Raw genomic sequence first — 16,091 nt, 5'->3', positions numbered from 1 at the left:
TATTATTATTATTTGAATTAACACATGCTGAAAGTGTATCCTACTTTAAATATTAACGAACTCACCGATAAACGTCACTCTTTGTGTCGCCTAGCAACCATGTTGTTGAGCTGCTGCTCCCAAGGACGTGGTGGGTATATATTTATATAAAAAAAAAGACATTATTTTATTTTATTATTATTTATTTATTTGTTATTGATGCCAAACAGAACCCCACAAGCTTAAAAAAATACATTAATTACTTTGAAATTATTTTCGTGGCAGTTATTGCATTAGTTAAAAAAAAAAAGCAATGCATGCGCCTGCTGCTCACCTTTAAAAACAACCATTGTGAACAACGTTACCTTGCTAGTTGCTTGTTTATGTTCCTCCTGATAGCACATTAGTTTCTGTTACCCCAGATGAGTATTAAAATAATCGTAAAGCCGTTAAATATCGCCATATTTTTTACTTTATTCACCATTTCTCGCATAAGCTGCAGTACGTTGCCGTGGTGAAAAGACGGAGAAAAAAAATTGCTGCGGTGATATCGCTCAGACATATGGTACAGTTGTATTTTTCAAATTCGTTGAAAAAAAAAATGTTTAAAAAATAAAATAATAATGAAATAAAAAAAAAAACTTTCCTACCCAGTATTATTATGAGTGAGGTGAATTTCTACTTGAATGCAGTGGTTACGCTCATGCTCAGATACGTAGACAGTGACTTCATACTCATTTTTCAGCGCACGTCCAGTGGCCGTCGCTCCTCTATTAGAATGGATTCATCGCCAAGAAAAAAACAAAACTGCTGCTATCTATTTGCGCTTAGTCCCTGTTAAGATTTTTTTTTTTTTTTTTTACAGGCATGTAAGGAAGCGATTTTCATATCGGTGCTCGTCAGTAGACTGATCTGTTTCGGATGAGATGCTGCTGAAATGCGTTTTTTTCCCCCTAAAGCCGCGGTGCGCTCAATAAGATGGACTGTATCAAATGATGATGACGATGATGATGGACGCGCGATCGATTACAGGTGGCATGTTTTATTTTCTAATTGTAAATGACTTGAATCTGTAGCATGCATTAGGAAGCCAGTGATACACGCTGGATTTTCTCAGAATTTCACCAGACGCTGTGTGTGTTGGGGGAGAAAGGGGGAGTAAGGTATAATTGGCCAAATGCAGTGGTGCATAGCCTTTTGTAGGTTGTGTCTAGCATTTACGAGCTTCTTCTTCTTTTTTTTTTAAAGAAATCTATCCATTTCACCATGAATTGCAAATTAAAGCTTAGTCCCATTTTCTTGATGAATTCATTAAATGCAATCCACTGCACAGTATAGCTAACAGCTGACTTTGTATCCTTTGTAGCTCTCTACCAAGGTGGCAGCAATGGCGGAGGCAGCAGATATCACCATGTACCTTTTCCGTGTGAAGGAGTAACGCTGAAATTGATGACTGTGGAATCCTTATAAATTGTCAAGTATACAATGAACACCACGGTTACACCATCGGACCTGGTGGATGTGCCAAGACATCAGACCTTCAATGTCACCCTGGGCCCACAGACCCCCTCAGGTTGGGCCGTGATCCACACCGCTACCTTGACCTTTTGCTCCCTCCTCCTCATCTTCATCTTCTTCCTGGGCTCTTACGGCAATCTGGTGGTGTTCCTGTCTTTCTTCGACCCGGCGTTTCGCAAGTTCCGCACCAACTTCGACTTCATGATCCTCAACCTGTCCTTCTGCGACTTGTTCATTTGCTGTGTGACTGCTCCGATGTTCGCGCTGGTTCTCTTCCTGGACGCAGGCGGCCGGGACGGCGTGTCGAAGAGTTTTTGCTTCGCCTTCCACTTGACCAGCTCGGGCTTCATCATCATGTCCCTGGAAACGGTGGCTGTCATCGCTTTGCACAGGCTTCGCATGGTTCTGGGGCAGCAGCCGAACCGCACCGCCTCCTTCCCCTGCACGCTGGCCCTCACCGCCTTGCTGTGGACGTCCAGCTTCACCATGGCTGCCCTCCTTACCATGCGGGCATACCCACGCAGAGATGGACCCTGTTTGCCCCACTTTGGCCTGGGTGGTGGGCAGGCCAGGGTGGTGTTGTATGTCTACCTGGCAGACTTTGCCTTCTGTGTAGCTGTGGTGTCCGTGTCCTATCTCATGATTGCTCAGACACTGAGGAAGAATGCACAAGTGAGGAAATGTCCCATCATCAGTGTAGATGCCACATGCCCTCCACCCCCACCTCCTCTCATTGCAGCCGGCTTTGAGAGCATGCAGTGTGCCGTTCAAGGCCCCTCTCTGTACCGCAACCAGACTTACAACAAGCTGCAGAATGTACAGACACACTCCTATGCTAACAGAACCAGTCAGCCTTTAGTTCCAGGGGCTGCCCAAGGAGCCACCTGCTGTCAGCTGGTCTCCACGGTCAACTTAGCCACAGCCAAAGACTCCAAGGCAGTTGTCACCTGTGTGGTCATAGTATTCTCCGTGCTGCTTTGCTGCTTGCCAATGGGAGTTTCGCTGTCGCAGGACGTTTTGTCACCGGAAAGTAGCTTCGCACATTACCAGTTTGAACTGTGCGGCTTCGTGCTCATTTTTCTCAAATCGGGCATCAATCCCTTTGTGTACTCACGCAACAGCGCGGGCCTCCGCCGCCGTGTGCTGTGCTGCATTCAGTGGGCTGCTCTGGGCTTTCTCTGCTGCAAACAAAAGACTCGCCTGCATGCGATGGGGAAGGGAAGCCTGGAAGTCAATCGCAATAAATCTTCCCACCATGAGACCAACTCGGCTTACGTGCTGTCACCCAAGCCGCAGAGGAGGCTGGTGGACCAGGCTTGTGGGCCCAGTCACTCCAGGGATTGTGCCGGCAGTCCGAGAGTCACGGGTGCGCGCAAACCTCGCCTCCCAAGTACCTCCACACCCATCAACACCCGCATTGAGCCCTACTACAGTATATACAACAGCAGCCCCTCTGCAGGACCCAGCTCCCCCACCAGCCTGCAGCCCGTCAGCTCCCAGACATTTGCCTTTGCCAAGTCTTACGTAGCCATGCATTACCACACTCACCAAGACACGCTGCAAGACTTTGAAAGCACCTCGGTGCACCAGATTCCCATTCCCTCGGTCTGATCACACAACAAAAAAGATTTGGACGATGTCGCCGTGGCTTTAAATCAAACGTGAATCAAAAGAGGACCGTTCAAACCGCCCATGTTATGTGTTTGAAATCAGTATTAGCATTTTGTTCTCTTCTCCAGCTGAAGGACATGTTGAGTTTTCCTGAGTGGACAGAATAAAGAATTATTAGCTTTGCCATGGACACTAAACACGAGCAAGAGATTTGTGATGAAAAATGTCTGTTCCGGTAAGTCATGTACTGTTAGTGAATTACTATTATTTTTTGCTCGTAGAGATACACAAATTTCACATGAATCTGCCCCTATGTTGTGCACGCATGTGCCATAATAACCCAAGTCTAGTTTTATCACTGAAGCCGAAGGCAGCAGTTGCTGGCCTCTCTGCTGCTTCTCACTGGTTGCTCAGCACTGATGCCAGCAGCTGAGGCTGCAGGCTGCTGTGAAACACTGCACAAGACCACACATGGCTGCGAATGGCATGTTGGTTGCACCTCGATGGACTTTTGCTTCTTAAGAAAAATGTATTTGTGAGCCTCATACACTTTTTAACACAATAAATGTTTGGCAAGTGCAGGAGAGCTGTGCTTTTTTTTTAAACTTTTAAACATCGGCTAAACCAACAAATGACTTAGTGAGTGTGATGTCATTTTGGTTGATTAATCGTTAGTATAATGCTTCAAGCAAATCAATTTTTTAGAATTTCGTCATTATATGATGTGAGTTTTTTCTATTGTTCAGACAAAACACACGAATAAGTCACTTTGAACTATATTCAGAATACATTAGGATATTAATACTTTCTTGTACAGAATAATTGCAAAAAAAAAGAGGAGAGAGAGAAAACGTATCTATAATGACAATAATAAGAGGTTGCAGATCTTTTTTTATTATTATATGAACTGGTTTCTTACTTAAGACAAGGGGTTGAATGAGTGGAGCTTATGCAATACAAACACACAGCATCAGCACCCTCTTGTGGCCATAACATTTAAGACGACAAATGCAGGAGACAAACTCATCTCTGTTCAGATTAAGGTCACTTAATTAAGACATTTCTATATTGTTAAAAGTGATGACAACTAGTATGACATCCCTAAGCAGAGACGTTTGCTGTTACGGTGTCCTTATAACTCTGACAAGTCAACTTTGTCCACCTGAATGCTAATGCAAAACTACAAATGAGGTTTCATATGTTTTATTCTTTGCTGCAAATGCATTGTTTTTTTTTTTTTTTACCCCAGTGAAGTGATCAGGATCCCAGTGTTCATCCTCATAAAACCACAGAACACGCCCACAGACATTCGGCACATCCTACAAACTAAAAAGAAATTTGCATCAAACACTCTCTCGTTGTTATTCCACAGCACCGTCTAATGCATAAGTTACACTCACTCATCCTGTAAATTAACACGGCACACATTCGCCCTGGTGCAGAACATTCTCACAATTATTTTCTTTTCATATCTACAAGTACAAAGTGCCACGGCCAAACAGCTAAATAAACTCATATCACACGCACACAAATACAGACATTAAAACGATCATGAACATTGTTGATTCCCCTGACGATTCCAGATCCCCTGATTTACCACTCCTTCCCTTGCAATTATTCAACACACAGAGAAGCATAGATATGAAGTTCAGGCAATAATTCCACTGCCTTGTGGAGAGAGAGGCTCCAGCCCCGTTTCACCGTTTGCATTTAGTCTGTCAGGGCTACGCTCCGGGGATACGTGAAGTCCAGCCTCAGGTTCAAGTTTAACCACAGTTTTTGGTTTGTAGCGCTAGTGTCACGGGGGTCTCATCTGTTCCTCCGAGCAGGCTTCTGTTTCATAAGCGTCCCTGCTTGTCCTTCATGCGCTGCTGCTTTAATGTGATCTTCTTCAGTTCAGCTGGAGACTGACAGAAGTCCGTGTTCGTCGGCGGTGTCAAGGATCCTGCATATGACCGGAGACTCAACCTAGAAAAAAAAAACAATAAAAAATTAATAATAATCCTGTCAATCACCCTGAATACAGTGCCAATCATCTTGATTTAATCTGACATCGCGAGTACAGTTTAGGGCATTTCATTTTCCTCCTTTGAATTAAGGCATTAAAGGTTATATGGAAACCTTCTCATGCTTTAGCATTGGCTTGGTTTACATACCGCCTTCTGTGATGTCATCTTAAAGTGCTAAACTAATTTTATGTTGCAAATACTGATAAAATAATCTGCCACTTTTTTCCACTTCCCTGTGGAAAGTGTACAGCAATGACACAGCGACCTGTGTCTTTATTATTGCCTAAATAAATGGGAAATGAACAGGTGAACAAATAACACTAACTCCTTTACAGGAATGATTCCTTCGTTGGTCTTCTGACCAGTCTGCGCAACTCAAACCACAGGGCTCCTACTTTCTATGTTGCTGTTGGACGAACATTATCTCAGGGGTCACAGAAAAAAGTAACTTAATAAATAAAAACTTGTTATTTGGATTCTTTAAAAAACACAAAATGTCCACAGTCAATGATTGTGGGTACAGAGCATGAAATAACCATGAAAAAACTGAACACTGGTGAAAAGACTTCTGCTATGTCGTTAGCACGGTTGCTAGAATTAGCTGTCTCACCTCCACGTTACCTCTGGACTGTTGCTATTACAGAACATTTTTCTATGCGACTTGACCTCTGTATGGCTATTTCTGAGTTAGCACATCTAAGCTAGCAAAATTAACGAGGGGCGTAACAAAAGGTAGGAGCCCTCTGGATAGTGGTCACAAAGGGTCAGTGGTAGCAGTGCAATTGAGTAATCAACAATGCAACAAATGAATCCCTGTTTGACATGTTCTTTTGTCTCCTTTCAAACGAATTGGTGCAACATATTTAACTATTTTCTTTTTATTTAATCCTACAACTAAAACACTTTAGCTTAGGTTCGGTGTAAACCCCACATGCTGCTGAGCCTATTTTTCAGTGGATACAAGTGAACTTACCCCAAGGATATACTGACAAGTCTGAGGCTCCAGCATATAGACGGTGACAGCGTGTGGAGACTCAGACTCCTTACATCTGAAAGGGGAAATGATACAAGTGAATCCAAAGGGAAAGAGGGAGATATCGCTTTACTCATTGGTTGACTAAGGGCACAGACACTAAACCACAGGGCAACATGGTTTTATCAGCATGACTGTTCAACTCACTTGAGCTTGACAATGACCTGCCTGGGTTTCCCTGTCAAATCACAAACATCCCCGTGGCCATAAAAATGAGAAACCAACCTATCAAAGAAGAGCAAACACGCAGAGGGACGTCAGCTGAGAGTTTTTTATTTGCATTCGGGGGAGGATTTAAAAAAAAAAAAAAATCTTAATGGCTTACTTGACTTTCTGCACTCCGTCATCTTTGAGCTGGTAGGATCGGGCGACATTCTTCTTAGCCCAGTCAATGTGCTCCTCTGCGTTCCAGTTCCCCACCACCACGATGTTCTTTCCTTGTTCTTTGTCCTGAGACACCAAAGGACATTTTAATTTATCACTGTACAAATTCATTCTAATAAAATGGCAAAATTCTCATCAACGTTTTTTTCATTATCTTTTATGTATTATCTTTTTTATTATTATTATTTCTTGACCAATTAAGAAAAAGACCATCTGATTGATAATAAAAACATTTACGTGGACACAAGTATTCAAGTCATGACCAGAATAAAAACGCCTCAGTTACAAAAGACTGGCTGGATCAAGAAGAAATTTTCTATCGTTTTGATCTGGGGGCCATCCAATGAAGAAGAAAATCTTAGCTTCTTATAACCATGTAAACGCTGATTTGAATGTTTTACACAAAGTGGTATGAATGAATTCTTTCTGTGCATGTTGGCACCACATGTGGTAAGCATCAGGTGATGAGACCAGTTTCCTGGAGGAACAGAAACACGGTGGTAGCAAAAAAGGAAGCTGTTCAAACTGGGGTTTGAAAACATTTTGTCATTGGTCGTTAGGGGAGAAAAATGCGTCGTTCAACCATCTACAGCAGACGGATCAGTTTGGGATCTAGTGAATTTGGAGGCCAGCTCAACACCTTGTGCTGTTCATGTTATTTTTAGTTATTCCTAAATCGTTATTCCCCGTTATTCCCAGCAGAACACTGAATTGTCACAAGACGGTCGATGTTATTTACTTCTCATGTCAGTGGTTTTAATGTTGTGGCTGATCAGTGTAGTTTATCTCACTTAATCAATTAATCAATTAATCATTTAGAGTCCATGTAAACTTAAGTTGGAAAGGGAGCCACCGGTAACTGCAGACTTACAGTGAGTTTTGAATTTAAACTGATACTGAAACTACATTTGGTCCTTTCACACTTTTCACTTGAATGACTCCCACTCGTACACGCTCACACTAGCATCCTTACCTCGTGATACTGATGAACATGCTTTCCATAACAGAACTCATATTTCCACCAGCCTACCCCCTGAAACACACATTAAGACGATTACACATAATGTGCATAAGTTAATAGCTTATAGAATAAGAGGAACACGCCTCACCCCATGCAGACAGTACGAGCCACTGAGGAACTCTTTGATCAGCTGGTCGTCCGTCAGGCGGGAGATGTGAGTGGTGCCGACGGTGACCTGAGCCTGCCCTCCCACGGTCATGGGTTTGTGAGTGGAGGTGAAGGCTTCCTCTCGAACGGGCGTCACGTCCTCCTGTGACGAGGCAAAGATATGAATGAGGCACGGGTTGATTTAAAAACAGCGGACATCCTTCTGCAACGTGTCTCACCTCTCTGGTGTCGGTGGTGGCGCTGAAAGGCGGTTTGAGCAGGTCCTCCTGCTCCTTGTCCAACTGCATGAGCCGCTGAGGTCGCAAAGGGGAGCCTGCCAGGGCCTGGCAGAAGATGGCGTTCACCGGGGAGGACTTGAACCTAAGAGGAACATGAGACAGGTGAGACGAAAAACAGGAATCTGGACCTAATAACCAGGAATTAAAAGAGAATTAAACCAGGATTTCAGAACTTCAACAATTGTTGGAGCCAGATCACGTTCTAAATTTATCTTTATATTTATAATTTCAAAATACGTAAACTTGTTTTCAGTTAAGTATGGTATTTCTATTCATAAAAGAAATTATTATTTAGGAAATTATCGAGCCAGCGTGCGCCAAGATACTTATTTGTTTTCAATTTTAATGGAACGTGACGTGACGTATGCAATGCGCCTCCCACGGACAGGTGGCTATTTAATCTTAATGAATATATGTTTTGAAATGGTTAGGTGGCGGAGCGTTAAAGTTTTCCGACCACACACTCTTTGTTTGAAAGTCAACCGGAGATTTATGTTCAATAAAAAAATCAAACTTGGATGAGCGTCGTCTCCGCGAGTGCTTACTGAAAAAGTGTGTCGGTAACTCTCCACCTAACATCAGCCAAAAGGAGATAAACTAAGGATTGGCCACTTCAACAATATTTAAACATCTACCTGTATTTCGGGTGCGCGCACAGCAGAGGCGTCAACACCACCACCTCGTATTCACACGTGGTGACCTCGGCCACGGACAACACCTCGTGCTTGGCCTCCGGGTGGCACACGTACAGCACAGACGTGGAGCGAGGCTGGTTCTGTTTCAGCACGCAGGGAGTCCCGTTCCCCATCTCCAGCGAGTAGTAGGGAGTCAGCTGACCTTCGATGTTCTTAGAAGGCACCTGAAACACCAGCAGAAAAAAAAAACAAAAAAACAGAAGGAAACAAATGTGAGACCTGAACCCTAGTCTGGAAGTTTCAGTTTGCTTAGTGAAGTTTCAGTTTTGCACTTACTTTCGTTTCGGCTGCGGGTTTGAGATTTTCGGTTTCCTCAACTTGATCTGAAAAATAATCTCAGTTTAAAAGACTATCATACTCGGCATTGTGCACTAATACAATGGAATCCACAGAGACTCACCTGTCTCTGTTGACTGGGTCTTCTCCGCCATATTTCCCAGGAAGTATTCCTGGACGCTGATCTTCTGTCGAGACGCACATAATTACTTTCAGCACTGGACTAGTTGCTGGCTTCTCATTCACATCACATAAAACACCTCGACACCTAAATGTCACTGACCTGCCCAGTCTCCTTCTCTTCATGATACTGTCTTATGTGCTTTCCGTGGCACACCTCATACGTCCAGTAAGACTCGATCTGCAAAGTTGGCGAACAAAGAGCAACGCGTGAATGTGTCTAAAAACTGACCTCAGGAATTCAGCAAAATAAATATGTTTTTTTTTTTTTTTGTATGGTCTGCTAACATAGCGTGAACAGTAACTGAACCCAGTTTCAGTCTCACCCTGTAGGAGCAGCTGCTTCGTTTGAATAGCGGCTCCAGCAGTTCGCCTGGACTGGGCCCGCTGTAGTCTTTATCATCATCCTGAGACACGGGACAAATGGAAGAATATTTATTTAGAATATTACATTACAAAATGAAAACACATAAGTATTAGCACCAAAACCTACATGGCTGATATAGAAATATACACTCATTTGCCACTTCATTAGGTACACTACTTAAAACAAATGTGTTTTAGTATAACAGACCTGTATAAAATCTTAATACTTTCCATAAATGAAGTGCAAGTATCTCACAACTGTAAATATGTTGTTACTTTGTACCACTGAGAGCAACACTATACTTCCTCTGGATAAAGGAGTAAACAGCCTCCTTGCTATATTGGCGAGACAAAGAATATCGCAGCACATCATGCAGATCCTTTTTGTGAGTGTCACGTCAATTTTAATTGCCCTGATTAGTGTTTAAACCTCACTCTCACAGTTCCACATTTGTTACATTGGTAGGAAGACAGCTGTTAAAATCCTCACCGACTTCTACTGTAAAATTCCTCTCAAGCCTCGGGCTGTATTTGTACGTTTACTGTTGCCTTTATGCAAATTACTTTACTTGCATAAAGACAGCGCAACAACGATAGTACTGACCTTGCTTAGGGTGATTAACTAACTAACGCCAATAAAGCAAAATCTCATTTGATCACAGTCTTTGTGTATTCAGCTGGCCACAGTGACACCTCATACCTCGTCTCCATTAGTCAGGGAAGGAAGGCGACATTTGTACTTCTCCTTCTCTGTTGTCGTCATGATCACAAAGTCCTCTTCGTTGTAAAGTGCACCTGAGGTTGGCTGTAAAAAAAAAACAAACAAACAGAAAAGAGACACGCATTAGTTGCATCAACTTAAAACTCGTAACAGTCAGTTGCTAAATGAACAGGTTTGTGGGAAGTGATGTTAACGTCTCTCGGACTTGTTGCAGACCTTTTCTTGCAGAGTTACTAAATGACGATACATACCAGCGTGAATTCAGCGCCTGGCCAGGTGATTTTGAAAGGGACTTCGTCCGTAAAGGTGGGATACCCCCCTCTGTTTGCCGAGACGCCACTGCAGACCTCCAGCAGCCCCCCGACCAACACCAACAGCAGCCCGGACATCTTCTCTCCAAACCCGGCAGCGGAGCTCCTGCAGCCCGCTCCTCGTGGACAGATAACAAGCTCAACAACCTGACTGGAAGGCGAATTAAAAGATGATACAAACTCCGAGGAAGACCGGGTTAACAGACTTAGGACAGGACTGTGTGTGAGACGGATGTCAATACAGAACCAAACACAGGAAGTGCACTGTTTACTTGCCACGTCGAGTTCCGGTAGCGCGTTGTGCAGAAATAATCGCAGCGCCCACTGGCGGCAACATCGGGCGTTGACAATCTGCTACTTGGAACAGAGGAGACTTCATTTCCATTTGCACACATACAATAAAGCACAAGTAGATTAAAAAATGTTGTGCGAAGTTCCCTGAGTCAGCATTTTTTATGAAAAGAAATAAAAAAAGTTTTTTTTTTTTTTTTTTTTTTTTTTAGCAAGGAGGATAATAAACTATTGTAGAAGTGTGACCTGTGAGTGTTGCTGCTCTCTAGTCTCTAGTCATGTTGTGTCCTGATGAGTCCTTCCACCTGAGCAGTGAGGGAGCTGGACGATGCGAGTCACAGAGGATGCTCTGGGCTATTTTTCCTACGGTGCCGTCTGTGTGTATAATGTGTCTGTGGAGGGGAAGTCAGAGCCGATCTCTGCAATCTTGAGGACTTGTTGAAGAGCTTTCCTCTCAACTTTAGCGGTGTTTCAAAACTACACAGTGATGCCGCTAGTGAGAATGCTCTTAATAAGTCCTCTGCAGGCCTGGGTGAAGGGCTGACGTCTGAATCTGCCTTTCTTCAGCAGTAGGATGATGATGTAAAGTCACTGCTGTAGCACAAAAAAGTGGCAGGTCAACAGTTATAACATTATCTGTTTCATAGTCAAGATCTTAATAACTCAATTCCATATACCTATGGTTTTCCCTAAATAATATACTGTTTACATGTCTGGGAAGGTTCTCAGTCATACAGGCCAGAGTATATACAAAAACAATAAAGACAGGCAACTGGACTTGCAGAGTGGAAGTGGCTACTTGCGTTTTTTTTATATACTGTTCATGTATCTGAATCTACTGTGCGAATTAAAATGAAAGTTCTGTCATTGAGGCTCGGACAGTTTGCAACACAACTGACATTAGGACATTAATGAACTGTTAATTATATAATTTAAAGTTATTAAGAAACTAACTACAGTATAATCGTGTCTTTCAGAAGTCTGCTGTACAAATGACGTGTTATATTACATTTTATCAACCATAAAGTCAAAATAGATACATCTTCATTTATTATCTTCAGTTATTTATTACTTACAGGCTACACTTTATTTATACATTATTTATGTATAAATTCATTATTTATGTATAGCCTGGAATGGTGCTGGCCAAAGTGGGTTATCTAAAATGCATATCAATACGCACATAATTTAGTTTGGTCTTGGGGGAATGATGGCCAAGTGTTTCATGGTATCTGACTGTTGAAAAGGGTCCGTCTGTAATTGCCCAAATACATAATTGTATCTTGAATATTGTAAGAGGTGAATTCACTTCTGTTTTCTTCGCTGGTCAAATGCATATCCCGAGAAATGTCACCGCATTTTGTTGAGAGCAGCGTTGTAGAAAGCTTTTATTGGTCTTTGATGAGACTTTATGTGAATGATCTGCCTTCCAGATCATCCAGGATCAAAATAAGCCCCATCTCGTCTCCTTTCTGCCACCCAGTGGATGGAATCGGAAGTTCCAATTATGTGCCTCATCCACAGAGCTGATATTTTATAATGTCTCACAATTATTTTTAGGGTAAAAGTCAGAATAGGGAGGTTTATAAAAATAGATCCTGTTGAGAACCTGATTTACCAAGTATTATATTGGCTGACTTACACAGAAGCAGTAAGAAGAGCATGTCTGTGCCTGTGTGCAGGGTCCTTATTCTATTATCCCGTGACTCTGTTGATTCAGCATTGCTGTCTCCTGAAAGACAGTAAGTAATGTCCCTCCAGCTGAGGAGTTCGCATGGAAACGGAGCGCAGCTAACAGGAAATTTAAAACATAGACCCTGAAAAATATGCCGTGCTGCATTTCACTGTCGGGGAGGAAATGTGGAGGGTGCCTTGGACTGATGGAACCGCGGATTGTAACCCTGAGATGGGATTTCACTTTTATTTTATTTCTTCCACCTGATGGTGGAGCTGTTGATGTGGGAATGTGCAGCATGATGAGGGCCGGAAGAAAGGAGGGAGACTGTAACAGAGATTTTGAGACAAAGAGGGAGAGGATTAGGAGGAGAAAAGGGATATGGAGGAACAGGGAAGGATACAAGCGAGAGTACACGCCAGTGGATCATCCACCTCCTGCAACGACTCTCCTCTGTTTACATACGGCTTAAAGGCGCATAATGCCCGCCTCCTATGTGCATATGGATGGCCATAGGTAGACAGGTAGATAATGCCATAATAGTGTTTGCAAATCATATGATTTGCAGCTATATCCTGAATTTGGTTAGCTTAGCACAGACACTTAGAAACGAGAAAAAAAGCATAATTCAACTTTTTTGGGTCCGTTTATATGCACAAAATATTTTCTCCGATATGAATAATACCACTAACGAATGTCCTTAGACGTAGTCGAGATACAACCAGTCAAAGTGAGTCAAAATCGTCTCACCCTCCTTGGGCGTTGAAAGACTTCTCAGGAGCTCGACTGGTGGAAACATACCTGAACTCGCCTCTTTGAAATGAGCATTTTTCATTTATTTCACTGTCATCCGTGGGGTGAACTTGATTTACATAGATGCCTTCCATACACCCTCACATTATGCATAATTGATACAACTGTCATCTCCCCAACCATAATAGGATCACTCCAAAGGGGGCAGGGTGAAATGAATCTTGGCATTTGAAGGTCCCGAGCAAAGATTAAGATATCTCCTGAGCTGTCACCTAAGAATATACACAGAATATGTCAGACATCAAATCGATACGGGAACTTTTGGTAGATTTTCCTAATGACATTCAGTATTGATCCGTGTCAAGCGTTTCCAGAATTTGCGTGCATTTCCTTTTAAGTTATATGAGTTTGACTTGTTGAAAATGCTTTTTCTAAAATTTTCGATTTCAAACCCGGACTCCATACGGCTCCATGAATAATTTGTGTTAGATTGAGGTATTCATTAATGTTGCACACAAACTTATCAACGTTACATCATGCCTTTCTTCTTGATTTGTTTACCGAGGCTGTGGAGTGATGAAAATATCTGCTGTTCTGAGGCTCTTCAGCAGACTGGTGGTGGCTTCACCAGCTTAAAGTCTTCATGAAGTCATATTCATTTATATGACGTCTTACATTAAGCCTCATCTATGCACCAGCATCTGGTCCGTAACGTTACTTTAGAGTTTGTTTTTGCCTGATAAACTATTTAAAAATGTTAATGACTCATCCTGCACTTGGGGGCGTTTGCTAATTTTGCATCCAATGAAATTCTTTCTCAAACTCCCATGTCCTTCGATCTCCCTTCGAATCCCTCCCAACCAATCGGAGCAGACGGGCTTTAGCTGCAGCTCTGTTTTCACAGAAAACACATAAATATGTGGAAACAAATAGAGCTCTGGTGCTTGAGCAAACACGACTAATTGTGTCTGTTCAGCGTGGGCGGGCTTGTCACTCGATCACCTGGTGTACTTTACTCAAAACTAAACACTGCGCCAGAGGCCTGACCAATGCTGTAAGGGGCTAGCACTTGAATAAATTCTACAAACAAGCAAAAACAACAAGTCAGTGACACGTGAAATAAACGGATGCTCAAGCACGCCAGTGAATCAGAATGCTGCTCTGCGCACCCCTGCAGAGAAGGTAATGAGAGATTATTTTTGTTTGGATGGGTCTGGATGGGCTCCAGACATTTGCAGAGCTGGTCCCCGTCATGTTCATCTGTGACTGTGAGGCCTGCGGCTCTTATGTGAGAATATCAGAGGGAGATCGGTGGAGACGGAACATCCCGTAAACCTTGAATGCATCATGAGAGCACGGCGCGCCAAATTAAAATGTGCAAAGGTTAAACCTGTAGCCACAGCCTCACATAAGTGAACTGCTGACAGATGTTACATGCAGACTGTATACACCAGTCAGCCATAACATTAAAACCACTGACAGGAGAACTAAACAACATTGACCATCTTGTGCTTGGAGACGTTTAAACCTGGACTTTGTGAGGATGTTACTTAGACATGTACCCTCACCCCATGGTAAAGGCACTCCTTGATGGCAGTTCCCATCCACAGCAATAAATAGATGAAGTCTGACACAAAAAAGTTGTTAAGAACCAGCTAAAAAAACATGAAAAACAGCACAAGGTGTTGACCTGGCCTCCAAATTCATTAGATCCCAAAATGTTTAATTATCTGTGGGATGTACTTGAACAAGCCTGATCCACGGAGGCCCCTCCCCTCAACCCATAGCACCCAGAGACCTCCACTAACAACATCCTGTTACCAGGCACCATGGTGTACAACTGCTTTGGAGGCACAAAGGAGATCTACACAATATTAGGAAAGTTGTCATGATGTTATGCCTGATCGGTGTGTGTGGGTCTCACTGTGAGTTGATCCAGTCCTTGCAGGAATGTAAAGTTGGCACTGGTAGTCTTACCTTAGGTTTGCAGCCCGGCTTTTCTTTCACAAAACGTCCAGCTCGGGAAAAACCTCCAGCCTCATCAAAACTAAAGCAGCACCATCCCACCACGTCTATTCTCAGAGGTGACCATGGATGTTTATGTAAATACCGTGAGCATTGTCTGAGGCTTTAAGCTGTTTGGGGGAGTCTTAAGACGACCATGCTTGAATACCGAAGTCAGTGAAACCCCAGAAGTGTATTTTGTTTTTGTCTATGAGCAAGAGGAGAAAGTGGGTTAACTTTTGGAAAATGCGCCCTAAGCGGCATGTATAAGCCACAAGAGCTTAGCGAAGCCAGGAGGACTTTTGAGTGAAAGTCGTTTAGTGGCTCTTCACAGTTTGACAGTGAATGGCACAAATACTGCAAGGTGAGGAACGGAGCTTGTGACTGACTGGATGGAGAATGGAAATTTCATCTGTTGAAATTTCATCAATACCAATACTTCAGCAGCTAGACATGTGGAAAGATGTGATCAGGATCAGTAAGTAAGTAATAGGACTATGAAAACCATCATGGTATATCCTTCTTCCATCAATTGAATTCCTAAAAAACGTCAATATAAACGTAAAGCCCGAATACATTTTGATGCATATCTTAATTCCGGTCCTACTTTGTTGCCTCCAGACAAATAACACTTGGATGGAAGCTTCTGTATATTTTAATGATTCCTTCTAAATTAACATACCAGAGAAGGAACCATCCACAACGGCCCACATTAGCTATTTACAGAGTAAATACATTCACATCCGCTTCTCAACACAGCTCTTCATCTCGCTGAGGAGAAGTACAGTATGTACTGCATTCACCGAGTCATTTATATTCTGCTCTTGCGTGACTGATGCAAAGAAACCCTACGCAATCCATCATCATTTGAACGCAGT

General features: G+C 42.8%; 2 protein-coding genes across 4 annotated transcripts; one reads left to right on the top strand and one right to left on the bottom strand.

Annotated features, from left to right (window-relative positions):
• Positions 1 to 79: 79 nt before the first annotated feature.
• Positions 80 to 3,692, top strand: gpr75 (G protein-coupled receptor 75). Of its 2 annotated transcripts, none has more exons than XM_047602927.1 (2): positions 80 to 130; positions 1,346 to 3,692. In XM_047602927.1, the coding sequence occupies exon 2, from the start codon at positions 1,465 to 1,467 to the stop codon at positions 3,106 to 3,108; it is 1,644 nt and encodes a 547-aa protein (XP_047458883.1). In that variant the 5' UTR covers positions 80 to 130; positions 1,346 to 1,464; the 3' UTR covers positions 3,109 to 3,692. The 2 variants fall into 2 exon arrangements, with proteins under 2 accessions (XP_047458883.1, XP_047458882.1); XM_047602926.1 differs by lacking the exon at positions 80 to 130 and adding an exon at positions 744 to 1,011.
• A 287-nt stretch (positions 3,693 to 3,979) lies between these two features.
• erlec1 (endoplasmic reticulum lectin 1) lies at positions 3,980 to 10,768 on the bottom strand. Of its 2 annotated transcripts, none has more exons than XM_047603929.1 (14): positions 10,431 to 10,768; positions 10,159 to 10,263; positions 9,419 to 9,499; positions 9,196 to 9,273; positions 9,037 to 9,100; positions 8,913 to 8,959; positions 8,577 to 8,800; positions 7,882 to 8,023; positions 7,644 to 7,805; positions 7,508 to 7,567; positions 6,476 to 6,600; positions 6,298 to 6,375; positions 6,091 to 6,166; positions 3,980 to 5,076 (listed from the first exon to the last, which is right to left on the bottom strand). In XM_047603929.1, exons 1-14 carry the CDS (start codon positions 10,566 to 10,568, stop codon positions 5,005 to 5,007), a joined length of 1,452 nt encoding a protein of 483 aa, XP_047459885.1. In that variant the 5' UTR covers positions 10,569 to 10,768; the 3' UTR covers positions 3,980 to 5,004. The 2 variants fall into 2 exon arrangements, with proteins under 2 accessions (XP_047459885.1, XP_047459886.1); XM_047603930.1 differs by having other exon boundaries at positions 9,037 to 9,097.
• Positions 10,769 to 16,091: the final 5,323 nt, after the last annotated feature.

This window comes from Mugil cephalus, chromosome 13 (genome assembly GCF_022458985.1).
Source record: "Mugil cephalus isolate CIBA_MC_2020 chromosome 13, CIBA_Mcephalus_1.1, whole genome shotgun sequence".
Classification (NCBI taxonomy): domain Eukaryota; kingdom Metazoa; phylum Chordata; class Actinopteri; order Mugiliformes; family Mugilidae; genus Mugil; species Mugil cephalus.
Note: the sequence above shows the minus strand (reverse complement) of the source record. Positions and strands in the feature narration are given on the sequence as shown.